Source organism: Carcharodon carcharias, chromosome X (assembly GCF_017639515.1).
Source record: "Carcharodon carcharias isolate sCarCar2 chromosome X, sCarCar2.pri, whole genome shotgun sequence".
NCBI lineage: Eukaryota > Metazoa > Chordata > Chondrichthyes > Lamniformes > Lamnidae > Carcharodon > Carcharodon carcharias.
This window is the reverse complement of record NC_054507.1, coordinates 27170019-27183836: the sequence shown is the minus strand read 5'-3', so window position 1 is coordinate 27183836 and position 13818 is coordinate 27170019. Positions and strand designations below refer to the sequence as shown.

The 13818-nt window shown below is 56.4% G+C and overlaps 1 protein-coding gene across 1 annotated transcript in view; it reads left to right on the top strand.

The window, feature by feature from the left end:
• The window catches only part of cs (citrate synthase), a 92014-nt gene that overhangs the window by 842 nt on the left and 77354 nt on the right, over positions 1-13818 (top strand). Inside the window, exons 2-3 of the mRNA XM_041180521.1 lie at positions 6932-6979; positions 8956-9063. Coding sequence (XP_041036455.1) covers positions 6932-6979; positions 8956-9063 — 156 coding nt within the window. The remainder of the gene's footprint in view (positions 1-6931; positions 6980-8955; positions 9064-13818) is intronic.

Sequence of the window (13818 nt, the reverse complement as noted above, 5' to 3'; positions counted from 1 at the left end):
CTCTCCTTGCCCCCCCTCCTCTCTCCTTACCCCCCTCCTCTCTCCTTGCCCCCCCCTCCTCTCCCTGCCCCCCCTCCTCTCTCCTTGCCCCCCCCTCCTCTCTCCTTGCCCCCCTCCTCTCTCCTTGCCCCCCCTCCTCTCTCCTTGCCCCCCCCTCCTCTCTCCTTGCCCCCCCCTCCTCTCTCCTTGCCCCCCCTCCTCTCTCCTTGCCCCCCCCTCCTCTCTCCTTGCCCCCCCCTCCTCTCTCCTTGCCCCCCTCCTCTCCCTGCCCCCCTCCTCTCCCTGCCCCCCCTCCTCTCTCCTTGCCCCCCTCCTCTCTCCTTGCCCCCCCTCCTCTCTCCTTGCCCCCCCTCCTCTCTCCTTGCCCCCCCCTCCTCTCTCCTTGCCCCCCCCTCCTCTCTCCTTGCCCCCCCCTCCTCTCTCCTTGCCCCCCCTCCTCTCTCCTTGCCCCCCTCCTCTCTCCTTGCCCCCCCTCCTCTCTCCTTGCCCCCCCCTCCTCTCTCCTTGCCCCCCCCTCCTCTCTCCTTGCCCCCCCTCCTCTCTCCTTGCCCCCCCTCCTCTCTCCTTGCCCCCCCTCCTCTCTCCTTGCCCCCCCTCCTCTCTCCTTGCCCCCCTCCTCTCTCCTTGCCCCCCTCCTCTCTCCCCGCCCCTCCTCTCTCTCCCGCCCCCCTCCCTCCTCTCCCTTTCTGCCTCTCTGTGTCTTGGGCTGTCAGTTTAGCTGCTGAGTATCCTGGGCACAGACCGCCGGCCTCCCTCCATCATCAATCCTGAAGAATTAGTAAAAATACAGTTCCAACTGGTGCAGCGCCGGATTCTGAACAAGGAGTTGTAGCTCAGATTGTTCTTGCGACCATAGCTCCTCCACTGTAAAGCTCTTTAAATAGAACCGCATGATCAGACGCAGTGACCCTTACTGCGCGATGTCTCGAAAGCCCACGCGTGGCAAGCAAAACCAAGCGACAACCTGCATTTATATAGCACCATTAACACAGTCAAACATCCCAAGGCGCCTCACACAATCTGACACTGAGCCACGTACGGAGATTCTAGGGACAGGTGATGGAGATCGATTTTAAGGGGGCATCTTAAAGGTGGTGAGGGAGAGAGGGAGGGAGGGAATTCCAGAGCTTGGGTCCCCAGGCAGCTGAAGGTACGGCCGCCGATGGAGGAGTGATGGGAATCGGGGGTGGGGGGGGCGGTGGGTGGGGGGGTAGGGGAGGCCATTGGATTTAAAAATTGAGTTGTTGTTGGAGCAGGAGCCCAGTGAGAGTCAGCGATGACAGGGACAGGGAGGTGGGTGAAGGAAGAGCTGTGAATGTTTGTGGTGGATGAGGGGGAGAGGCTAGAGCGGGGATAAGGGGCTGTCTCTGGATACCAGAATAATTTAGTCTTGACAGTGTCTGCAGTTGAATCACTGTGTGGTTGTATCATGGCTCACTGATATTTTATTTTAAAAGGCTCTCCTATTGCTGCAGACTCACCAGCTCTGTCTGTGTCCATTTACTGACAGGGAAGAGGGACTGGTTATAGCTCCCGTGCTGCACAGGCTCACCAGCTCTGTCTGTGTCCATTTACTGACAGGGAAGAGGGACTGGTTATAGCTCCCATGCTGCACAGACTCACCAGCTCTGTGTCCATTTACTGACAGGGAAGAGGGACTGGTTATAGCTCCCATACTGCACAGACTCACCAGCTCTGTGTCCATTTACTGACAGGGAAGAGGGACTGGTTATAGCTCCCATGCTGCACAGACTCACCAGCTCTGTCTGTGACAATTTACGGACAGGGAAGAGGGACTGGTTATAGTTCCCATGCTGCACAGGCTCACCAGCTCTGTCTGTGTCCATTTACTGACAGGGAAGAGGGACTGGTTATAGCTCCCATGCTGCACAGTCTCACCAGCTCTGTCTGTGTCCATTTACTGACAGGGAAGAGGGACTGGTTATAGCTCCCATGCTGCACAGTCTCACCAGCTCTGTCTGTGTCCATTTACTGACAGGGAAGAGGGACTGGTTATAGCTCCCATGCTGCACAGTCTCACCAACTCTGTCTGTGTCCATTTACTGACAGGGAAGAGGGACTGGTTATAGCTCCCGTGCTGCACAGGCTCACCAGCTCTGTGATCTGCAAATGGAGTCTCTGACACCCGTGCCTGCAGGTGTGTGCACCCAGGTCAGCCAGTGCCTGCCAGCCACAGTTTAATCAGTGACCCACGGGAAGCAGGGGCCTCTCTTTGGGTTAGTGCGGCATCAAACTATGAGCCAGCTTGAATATGTTCGGAGTAAACACCAGGTTTCGCTGCTTATGTTGGTTGTCTCTGCCAAAGGCACTCCCTTCATTGATGTGCAGCTTTAAAAGTGGGCAGACCCAATGCCTAATTAACGCTCTGCATTTATATCAAATGATTTGACTTCAGGAACTCAAACCAAGGAGGGGCAGTGGAACTGAAGGAGGCAATTACAGGAGCTGTGGGGCAGATATCCCTGCTGGGAGATGACATTGAAGTAACTCCTGGGGTGAGCTACCAAACTTTGGGGCAGGTGGGAAGCTTGGGCAGCCCAAGAGGAATGTCAAGGTGGCTGAGGAGGTTCAAAGGGACCGGTATCCCGGTGCGTTCAATCGACATGTCACACCAGTGCAGAGCAGCAGTGCCCAAGGCTGCTGGCCTCAGCAAGCTGTTTGACCATGTCGGGCATCACACCCAAAGCCGCCGACCCGCACCAACCCCCCCACGCGTGCATCCTTTTCAGGCAGGAGTTTAGTGGGTGGAAGCCAGCTTCAGGAGCCTCGGGCATATTCTCAAAAATCTCGGCTGCCCTTCTCTTCGGAGTTGGGGGGGGCGAGCGAGTGGTCACACCAACCTGGAATCCACTGCAATATTAGGCAATAGGGAGTGTCAGCGTTCTGCCAAAGTGCCGGGACGATTTTGTCCCAGGCCGCGTTCATGTCACAAAACAAAAATAGCTGGGAAAACTCAGCAGGTCTGACAGCATCTGTGGAGAGGAACACAGTTAACGTTTCGAGTCCGAATGACTCTGTGTTAATGACACGCCGGCTTAACAAAAAGGCTTGCGCCCCTTGCCTCGGTATTGCCTGTCCCACACCCACTTGGCGCGATGCTGTTGGCGTCAACGCCCAGCAGCACCATCACCCTAAACAACGGCCACCCCACCGCGTGAATCAGTCATGCCCGGCCTGTCGATTTGGCGTTTGGGGGTGGGTGGAGAGTTCACATCTGCAAGTTCAGGTATTGGGGGAAGATCTTCCCCAGCAATTACCACATTTCTGATTAGCGTATGTTATTCTCTGACCTCACCCACCCCTACACACTTAGAGGACATTTTAAAAAGGCACCACTCATTTAACAGAAGTGTGGCGAGCGATTTCAATGCAAGCTGCAGACTATTGTTAAATGCAGGTCTCAGTGTAGGCAGATTGATCATGACAATGAGTAACAATGAGAGCTATGAATATTTGATCACGGTGTTCGTTTTATTAACATTCTGCTCTTCAGAGTCATTCTTTTTTTCAAAGAAAGAGGGGGCTGCTGATTGGCTCAATAATCATTTAATATTAGACAGTTATCTCTCTGCAGCAGGCTTTGCCTGATCGTGGGTGTAGGAGAGAGGAACAAGCTCCCTGATTTAGTCAGGGTTGTGTGGGGAGGAGGAGGAGGAGGAGGGGGGTGTGACTGGAAGCAGCCATGACAGACAGTGTGTGCTGAGGGGGTGTGGGGGAGAGAGGAACAAGCTCCCTGATTTAGTCAGGGTTGTGTGGGGAGGAGGAGGAGGGGGGTGTGACTGGAAGCAGCCATGACAGCAGTGTGTGCTGAGGGAGTGTGGGGGTGAGAGGAACAAGCTCCCTGATTTAGTCAGGGTTGTATGGGGAGGAGGGGGGTGTGACTGGAAGCAGCCATGACAGACAGTGTGTGCTGAGGGGGTCAGCTTGCTCCTTGTATGACTCTACACACAATGGTGCCGAGCGCTTGCTGTGGTGTACTCTTTGTTTCATCGTATTGAATCAGCGTTTGCAATAAAATAAAAGCTAGATGTGTGTGTGTGTGTGCTGAGCGAGGTCAAAAAGATGCAGATCTGCAGCTGTTAACTCGCTGCTGGGCTGTTGAGGCAGACTGATCTTTAAGTGGCGCAGATACTGCGCAAGATTTTTAGTTGTTGTGTTTTCAGTGAAGGGTAGCTGGTTAAAATGGTGGCCTGAAGCGTGCACCTTACTGACCTCTAAACACTAGTGACCCTTCAACAAATATTGCCTCTCGTTCACACCGCATACATTTGAACGGATCCTTAAGTCGAAGAAGGCTTGGTGCAATGCAGTGCAGCAACTCACCAAGGCTCCTTCAACAGCGCCTTCCAAACCCACGACCTCTACCATCTTGAAGGACGAGAGCAGCAGACACATGGGGAACACCACCACCTGCAAGTTCCCCTCCCAGCCACTCACCATCCCGACTTGGGAATATATCGGCCGTTCCTTCACTGTTGCTGGGTCAAAATCCTGGAACTCCCTCCCTAACAGCGCCGTGGGTGTACCTACACCACGCAGACAAAATCCTGGAACTCCCTCCCTAACAGCGCCGTGGGTGTCCCTACACCACATGGGTCAAAATCCTGGAACTCCCTCCCTAACAGTGCCGTGGGTGTACCTACACCACACGGGACAAAATCCTGGAACTCCCTCCCTAACAGCGTCGTGGGTGTACCTACACCACACGGGGACAAAATCCTGGAACTCCCTCCCTAACAGCGTCGTGGGTGTACCTACACCACACGGACAAAATCCTGGAACTCCCTCCCTAACAGCGTCGTGGGTGTACCTACACCACACGGGACAAAATCCTGGAACTCCCTCCCTAACAGCGTCGTGGGTGTACCTACACCACACGGGGACTGCAACGGTTCAAGAAGGGGGCTCACCCCCCCCCCACCTTCTCAAGGGGCAATTTGGGATGGGCAATAAATGCTGGGCCCAGCCCAGCGACATCCGCATCCTGTGAAGGAATAAAAAAAACTATGTCACTACCAAGGAGGTTTGCTTTTAAGAGCAGCACCATTTCTGAGTAATTATCCGCATTTTAAAAAATAACATATATCATTACATATGATGATTCAGGGCACCTCTCTCATTCCTCAGGAGAATGAGTCATTAAGTCTTTTGTCTAGAAAGGGGAAGGCAGGGTTGAATCTACTGTAAAAATCTATCATACAGAAGGGTTAACCGCCTAGTATAGTCCAAGGAACTTGTTGAGGTTTAAGATGCCACTAGGCAGTGGAAATGATGGAATCTGGATTAGATAAGAGCAGATTTGTAAAAAAAAGCTTATTCTTTCACAGGGTGTCTTTCATAGTGACTGGCTTTTATTGCCCATCCCTAATTGCCCCTTGAGAAGGTGGGGGTGAGCTGCCTTCTTGAACCACTGCAGTCCCTGTGGTGTAGGTACACCCACGGCACTGTTAGGGAGGGAGTTCCAGGAGATCGACCCGGCGACAGTGAAGGAACGGCTGATTATATTCCCTAGTCAGGATGGTGAATGGGTGGGAGGGGAACTTGCAGGTGGTGGTGTTCCCCATATGTCTGCTGCTCTCGTCCTTCTAGATGGTAGAGGTCGTGGGTTTGGGCGGTGCTGTTGAAGGAGCCCTTGGTGAGTTGCTGCAGTGCATCTTGTAGATGGTACACACACTGCTGCCCCTGTGCGTCGGTGGTGGTGGAGGGAGTGAATGTTTGTGGATGGGGTGCCCCATCGAGCGGGGCTGCTTTGTCCTGGACGGTGTCAAGTTTCTCATGTTGTTGGAGCTGCACTCATCCAGGCAAGTGGGGAGTATCCCATCACACTCCTGAATACATTAATGCACTCACTGAGTTGATATTGGCACCCAGGACAGTAGCAGATTAACAACCCAGTGTGTGCAGAGGATCTCGGTACTGTTAGCTCCAGGACACTGTGGGTAGAGAGAGATTAGAAATGAATTCAAGTTGGGCAGGCGGCAGATGAGAGGTACATTATGAGATGAAGGAGGGAATATCAGAGTATTCTGAAGTATATTGTCAAGAAATCCTGCAGCTATAACACTAAAATGGATTCTTAAAAGTCAGACGAGATAGTTGAAGTTAAGTGCAAACTGGTGCGGATACTGGACCAGGACTGTGCTGCAGTGTTTTAAACAGAATTGTGGAGGTATGCCTCTCGCTGTCTCTAAACTATATCAGATTCTTAAGGGACATGCTGGGGGCGTGGTGGGGGGAGGGGGTTGTTTTCCGGTGGCTGGAGAGAGCCTCGGACCAGTCCCAGGATAAGGGATCGGCAATTTAGGCCAGAGACGAGGAGAGATTCCTCGACGCTGAGGGGCTGTGAATGTTTGGAATTCTCTACACTGTCAGCAAGCCCCATGCGAGAAGACTGGGCAGGCTGCTGAAGGAACCCGGGGGATCGGGCGGGAAGGTATAACCGAGGGAGGAAGATCTTAGTGAATGGTGGTTCCAGGCTGCTGAAGGAACCCGGGGGATCGGGCGGGAAGGTATAACCGAGGGAGGAAGATCTTAGTGAATGGTGCAGCAGGCTGGAAGGGCTGAACGGCCTATCCTTGCTCCTGTTCCTAACGCTGTGGCCTCCTGCCTGGGCCCTCAGCTCCGAAAGGAGGAGGTGCAGCCAATGACAGCAGGTAAATTGTTCTGGTGTTTCCTCACCTCTGATTGTTTCACAGCTGCCTGCTCGCGTGTCTGTATTTTAACCTCACCAACGAAAGGGAGCGGAGCCCGGCTCCTCGCTTGGCATTGTGGAACTCCGTTTCTGACCGGGGGGGGGCGGCGTTTGTCCCCCGCCTCCTGAAGTTTGCATCCTGCTGCTGTAAGGACCCCTGTTGTTGGGGAGACCTCCATACAGAGTGAACTGAAACAGAAACGTGTTTGTCTTTTACAGAACGCTGCATGCGTCATAGTTGCTGCAAGGAATAAAAGCTCCTCATCGGTGAGTAATCGGTTTTCTGCATCTAGATCAGCCCAGTGGGCAAAGAGTAAAGGCGGGCTGGTAGTGTCGTTACCATTGTCAGTGTTGGTGTTCCCTTCCTCCTCCCTCTCCACCCACCTCCCCTCTGTCCGCTGATGAGCTGCTGCCTGAACTGTTAACCTGTTTGTTTTTTGTACACCTTTACCATCGGAATCAAGGACAGAGTATGCACTGGGAGGATGCAGGGCAAAGGCTGCAGGCCGACAGTATCAGAGAACGATGCAGCACAGGCGGAGGCCATTTGGCCCATCATGTCTGTGCCAGCTGTTTGAAAGATCGATCCACTTGTCCCTTCTTATTTCCTATTGGATCTGCTTCCACCGCCCTTTCAGGCAGCGCCTTCCAGATCACAACAACTCGCTGTGTTTATAAAAAAATAATTCTCCTCATCTCCCCCCACCCTCTGGTTCTGTTACCGATTCTCTTCAATCTCTGTCCCCTCTGGTTACCGACCCTCCCACCACTGGAAACTGTCTCTCCCTCTCCCCCCCACCTTCATGATTCTGAACACCTCGATTCAATTTCCCCCCCCTCCCTTAACCTTCTCTGCTCTAAGTAGAACAATCCCAGCTTCTCCAGTCCCTCCACGTGAACTGAAGTCCCCCCCCCGGTTCTGGTAAATCTCCCTCCGCACCCTCTCCGAGGCCCTTGACATCCTTCCTGAAGTGCGGGGCACAGGATTGGAGATAGGATACTCCAGCTGAGAGCCTAACCCGTGTGTCATGAAGGTTTAGCGTACCACCTTTTACCATTTCCTGTTTTTTTTCCCCCAAAGAGGAAATCTACATCATCATCATTCTTCTGCCAGGAGAATCTGGGCTCGAACTCACCATAGTATGCCAGGCTGAATGATACGTTCTCTTCTGTTCCCTGCAGCTTATTTCTGGTGTTTGTGCAGGAGCAGCTGCGGTGCTCAGTTCCGTTCACTCTGCAAAGGGCCATTTAGAGTGGGAACTGGAAAAAAAATTGACATGCTGTCCAGGGAGAAGTTTAGGGTCAGCACAGGCACGGCAGGCAGAATGGCCACAGGAGTAGTCCATTCAAGCCTGGTCCGCCGTTCGATAAGATCATGGCTGATCGGATTTTTAAAGATAAATTTGTTCTGGGGTGTGGGCTAGGCCAGCATTTATTGCCCATCCCCAATTGCCCCTTGTTCAGAGGGCATTTTTAAGTGTCAACCACATAGCTGTGGGTCTGGAGTCACGTGTAGGGCCAGACCGGGGTAAGGACGGCACAGTTCCCTCCCCTAAAGGGGACGTTAGTGAACCAGACGGGTTTTTACCACAATCGACAATGGTTTCATGGTCACCGTCAGAGTTTTAATTCCAGACTGTTATTGAATTCAAATTCCATCATCTCCCGTGGTGGGATTCGAACCAGGTCCCCAGAGCATTACCCTGGGTCTCTGTGACAGTACCATTATGCTACTGCCTCCCCCATCATGGCCTTAGCTCCATTTTCTTGTCTCCCCCCCCACCCCTATAATCCTCGACTCCCTCGTCGATCAGAAACCCATCTTAACAGCCTTGGATATATTCACTGACCCAGCCTCCACTGCTCTCTTGGGGGGTGGGGGGGGTGGAATTCCACAGACTGAGTAGAAATTCTTCCTCGTCTCAGACCTAAATGGGAGACCACCCCCCACCCCCTCTGGTGTTTAAACTGTCCCCTAGTTATGGACCCCCTTCCCCCGCCCTTCCACCCCACACCCTCTCACATCCCGGGCACCCTGAGGTTGGAGGAGAGTCAGTCATGGAGCGTGCGGGGTGTAGCTTTGTCCTGTATCTGAGGCGTACCCTGGAGATGAGTTGTTACTTGACCCGCTGGCGTGAAGGTGCCAAAAAGCATAGAGCACAACTGCTGTTGAAGCGAGGTAAGGGGCGCTGGATCCCATCTGTATCGCATGAAATGTTTAATACGGCCTCTTGTCTTCCTAGAATTTGAAGGAGGTTCTTGCTGACCTTATCCCGAAGGAGCAGTCCAGGATCAAAGCTTTCAAGCAGCAATATGGCAAAACAGTTATTGGACAAATTAGTGTGGAGATGGTATGGATTACATATGTTTCTGATTGTTGGGGGGCGGGGGGGTGTTGGGGGGGGAGTGTTTGGGGGGCGGGGGGGGGAGAGGCAGGGGTAGTACTTTGTTTCATTCGTTCGCCAGATGTGGGTGTATCTGGCTGGGACCAGCATTTATTGCCCATCCCTAATTGCCCCTTGAGAAGATGGGTGGTGAGCCGCTGCAGTCCCCGTGTGGTGTAGGTACACCCACCGCTGTTAGGGAGGGAATTCCAGGATTTTAACCCGTCGACAGTGAAGGAACGGCCGATATATTCCCAAGTTGGGATGGTGTGTGTGTGTGATTACGCGTGTACCTGGGGGGGGGGTGGGGATTGTGTGTGTGTTCCTGGGGGGGAGTTGGGGGGTGTGTGTGTGTGTTCCTGGGGGGGAGTTGGGGGTTGTGTGTGTGTTCCTGGGGGGGAGTTGGGCGTTGTGTGTGTGTTCCTGGGGGGGAGTTGGGGGTTGTGTGTGTGTTCCTGGGGGGGAGTTGGGGGGTGTGTGTGTGTTCCTGGGGGGGAGTTGGGGGGTGTGTGTGTGTTCCTGGGGGGAGTTGGGGGGTGTGTGTGTGTTCCTGGGGGGAGTTGGGTGTGTGTGTGTTCCTGGGGGGAGTTGGGGGGTGTGAGTGTGTGTTCCTGAGGGGGAGTTGGGGCTTGTGTGTGTGTGTTCCTGAGGGGAGTTGGGGGGTGTGTGTGTGTTCCTGGGGGGAGTTGGGGGGTGTGAGTGTGTGTTCCTGAGGGGGAGTTGGGGCTTGTGTGTGTGTGTTCCTGAGGGGAGTTGGGGGGGTGTGTGTGTGTGTTCCTGGGGGGGAGTTGGGGGGTGTGTGTGTGTGTTCCTGGGGGGGAGTTGGGGGGTGTGTGTGTGGGTTCCTGAGGGGAGTTGGGGGTGTGTGTGTGTTCCAGGGGGAGTTGGGGGTGTGTGTGTGTGTTCCTGGGGGGAGTTGGGGAGTGTGAGTGTGTGTTCCTGAGGGGGAGTTGGGGTGTGTGTGTGTGTTCCTGGGGGGAGTTGGGGTGTGTGTGTGTGTGTGTGTTCCTGGGGGGAGTTGGGGTGTGTGTGTGTGTGTTCCTGAGGGGAGTTGGGGGGTGTGTGAGAGTTCCTGAGGGGAATTGGGGGGTGTGTGTGTGTTCCTGGGGGGGAGTTGGGGGGGTGTGTGCATGTTGTTGGGTGTGCGTGTGTTCCTGGGGGGGAGTTGGGTGTGTGTGTGTGTTCCAGGGGGTGTTGTGTGTGTGTGTGTATGTGCCTGGGGGGAGTTGGGAGGTGTGTGTGTGTTCCAGGGGGAGTTGGGGGTGTGTGTGTGTGTTCCTGAGGGGAGTTGGGTGTGTGTGTGTGTGTTCCTGAGGGGAGTTGGGGGGTGTGAGTGTGTGTTCCTGAGGGGAGTTGGGGGGTGTGAGTGTGTGTTCCTGAGGGGAGTTGGGGGGTGTGAGTGTGTGTTCCTGAGGGGAGTTGGGGGGTGTGTGTGTGTGTTCCTGGGGGGAGTTGGGGGTGTGTGTGTGTGTTCCTGGGGGGAGTTGGGGGTGTGTGTATGTGTTCCTGGGGGTTGTTGGGGTGCGTGTGTGTGTTCCAGGGGGAGTTGGGGGTGTGTGTGTGTTTTCCTCGGGGGAGTTGGGGGTGTGTGGGGGTTCCTGGGGGGAGTTGGGGTGCGTGTGTGTTCCAGGGGGGAGTTGGGTGTGTGTGTGTGTGTGTTCCTGGGGGGAGTTGGGGTGCGTGTGTGTTCCAGGGGGGAGTTGGGGGGTGTGTGTGTTCCTGGGGGGAGTTGGGGTGCGTGTGTGTGTTCCTGGGGGGGAGTTGGGTGTGTGTGTGTGTTCCAGGGGGAGTTGGGTGTGTGTGTGTGTTCCAGGGGGAGTTGGGTGTGTGTGTGTGTTCCAGGGGGAGTTGGGTGTGTGTGTGTGTTCCAGGGGGAGTTGGGTGTGTGTGTGTGTTCCTGGGGGGAGTTGGCTGTGTGTGTGTTCCTGGGGGGAGTTGGCTGTGTGTGTGTTCCTGGGGGGAGTTGGCTGTGTGTGTGTTCCTGGGGGGAGTTGGCTGTGTGTGTGTTCCTGGGGGGAGTTGGCTGTGTGTGTGTTCCTGGGGGGAGTTGGCTGTGTGTGTGTTCCTGGGGGGAGTTGGCTGTGTGTGTGTTCCTGGGGGGAGTTGGCTGTGTGTGTGTTCCTGGGGGGAGTTGGCTGTGTGTGTGTTCCTGGGGGGAGTTGGCTGTGTGTGTGTGTTCCTGGGGGGAGTTGGCTGTGTGTGTGTTCCTGGGGGGAGTTGGCTGTGTGTGTGTTCCTGGGGGGAGTTGGCTGTGTGTGTGTTCCTGGGGGGAGTTGGCTGTGTGTGTGTTCCTGGGGGGATTTGGGGTGTGTGTGTGTGTGTTCCTGGGGGGAGTTGGGTGTGTGTGTGTGTGTGTTCCAGGGGGAGTTGGGGGTGTGTGTGTGTGTTTCTGGGGGGAATTGGGGTGTGTGTGTGTGTGTGTGTTCCTGGGGGGGGGAGTTGGGTGTGTGTGTGTGTTCCTGGGGGGAGTTGGGTGTGTGTGTGTGTTCCTGGGGGGAGTTGGGGGGGCGGTGTGTGTTCCAGGGGGAGTTGGGTGTGTGTGTGTGTTCCTGAGGGGAGTTGGGGTTGTGTGTGTGTGTTCCTGGGGGGAGTTGGGGGGTGTGTGTGTGTGTTCCTGGGGGGAGTTGGGGGGGTGTGTGTGTGTGTTCCTGGGGGGAGTTGGGGGGGTGTGTGTGTGTGTTCCTGGGGGGAGTTGGGGGGGTGTGTGTGTGTGTGTGTTCCTGGGGGGAGTTGGGGGGTGTGTGTGTGTGTTCCTGGGGGGAGTTGTCGGGGGGGGGCGGTGTGTGTGTTCATGGGGGGAGTTGGGGGGGCGGTGTGTGTTCCTGGGGGGAGTTGGGGGGTGTGTGTGTGTGTGTTCCTGGGGGGAGTTGGGGTGTGTGTGTGTGTGTTCCTGGGGGGAGTTGGGGTGTGTGTGTGTGTGTTCCTCGGGGGGAGTTGGGGGGTGTGTGTGTGTGTTCCTGGGGGGAGTTGGGGGGTGTGTGTGTGTGTTCCTGGGGGGAGTTGGGGGGGGGGGGGGTGTGTTCCAGGGGGAGTTGGGGGTGTGTGTGTGTGTTCCTGGGGGGAGTTGGGTGTGTGTGTGTGTTCCAGGGGGAGTTGGGTGTGTGTGTGTGTTCCAGGGGGAGTTGGGGGTGTGTGTGTGTGTTCCAGGGGGAGTTGGGGGTGTGTGTGTGTGTTCCAGGGGAGTTGGGGGTGTGTGTGTGTGTTCCTGGGGGGAGTTGGGTGTGTGTGTGTGTTCCAGGGGGTGTTGGGTGTGTGTGTGTGTTCCTGGGGGAGTTGGGGGGTGTGTGTGTGTGTTCCTGAGGGGAGTTGGGGGGTGTGTGTGTGTGTTCCTGGGGGGGAGTTGGGGGAGTGTGTGTGTGTGTTCCTGGGGGGAGTTGGGTGTGTGTGTGTGTTCCAGGGGGTGTTGGGTGTGTTCCTGGGGGGAGTTGGGTGTGTGTGTGTGTGTTCCTGGGGGGAGTTGGGTGTGTGTGTGTGTTCCTGGGGGGAGTTGGGTGTGTGTGTGTGTTCCAGGGGGGAGTTGGGTGTGTGTGTGCGTTCCTGGGGGGAGTTGGGGGGGGGGCGGGTATGTGTGTTGTTGGGTGTGCGTGTGTTCCTGGGGGGGAGTTGGGGGTGTGTGCGTGTGTTCCTGGGGGGAGTTGGGGGTGTGTGTGTGTGTTCCTGGGGGGAGTTGGGTGTGTGTGTGTGTGTTCCTGGGGGGAGTTGGGTGTGTGTGTGTGTTCCAGGGGGTGTTGGGTGTGTGTGTGTGTGTTCCTGGGGGGAGTTGGGGGGGGCGGGTGTGTGTGTTCCTGGGGGGAGTTGAGTGTGTGTGTGTGTGTGTTCCTGGGGGGAGTTGGGTGTGTGTGTGTGTGTGTTCCTGGGGGGAGTTGGGGGGGCGGGGTGTGTTCCAGGGGGAGTTGGGGTGCGTGTGTGTGTTCCAGGGGGTGTTGGGTGTGTGTGTGTTCCTGGGGGGAGTTGGGGGGGGAGGGTGTGTTCCAGGGGGTGTTGGGCGTGTGTGTGTGTTCCAGGGGGTGTTGGGCGTGTGTGTGTGTTCCTGGGGGGAGTTGGGGTGTGTGTGTGTGTTCCTGGGGGGAGTTGGGGTGTGTGTGTGTGTTCCTGGGGGGAGTTGGGGTGTGTGTGTGTGTTCCAGGGGGTGTTGGGTGTGTGTGTGTGTTCCTGGGGGGAGTTGGGGTGTGTGTGTGTGTTCCAGGGGATGTTGGGTGTGTGTGTGTGTTCCTGGGGGGAGTTGGGGGGGGTGGGTGTGCGAGTGGTGGGGTGTGTGGGGGGGTGTTGGAGTGTGGTGGGCTGGGTGTGAGCGGTGGGCTGGGTGGGTGTGAGCGGTGGGCTGGGTGGGTGTGAGCGGTGGGCTGGGTGGGTGTGAGCGGTGGGCTGGGTGGGTGTGAGCGGTGGGCTGGGTGAGTGTGAGCGGTGGGCTGGGTGGGTGTGAGCGGTGGGCTGGGTGGGTGTGAGCGGTGGGCTGGGTGGGTGTGAGCGGTGGGCTGGGTGGGTGTGAGCGGTGGGCTGGGTGGGTGTGAGCGGTGGGCTGGGTGGGTGTGAGCGGTGGGCTGGGTGTGAGCGGTGGGCTGGGTGTGAGCGGTGGGCTGGGTGTGAGCGGTGGGCTGGGTGTGAGCGGTGGGCTGGGTGTGAGCGGTGGGCTGGCTGGGTGTGAGCGGTGGGCTGGGTGGGTGTGAGCGGTGGGCTGGGTGGGTGTGAGCGGTGGGCTGGGTGGGTGTGAGCGGTGGGCTG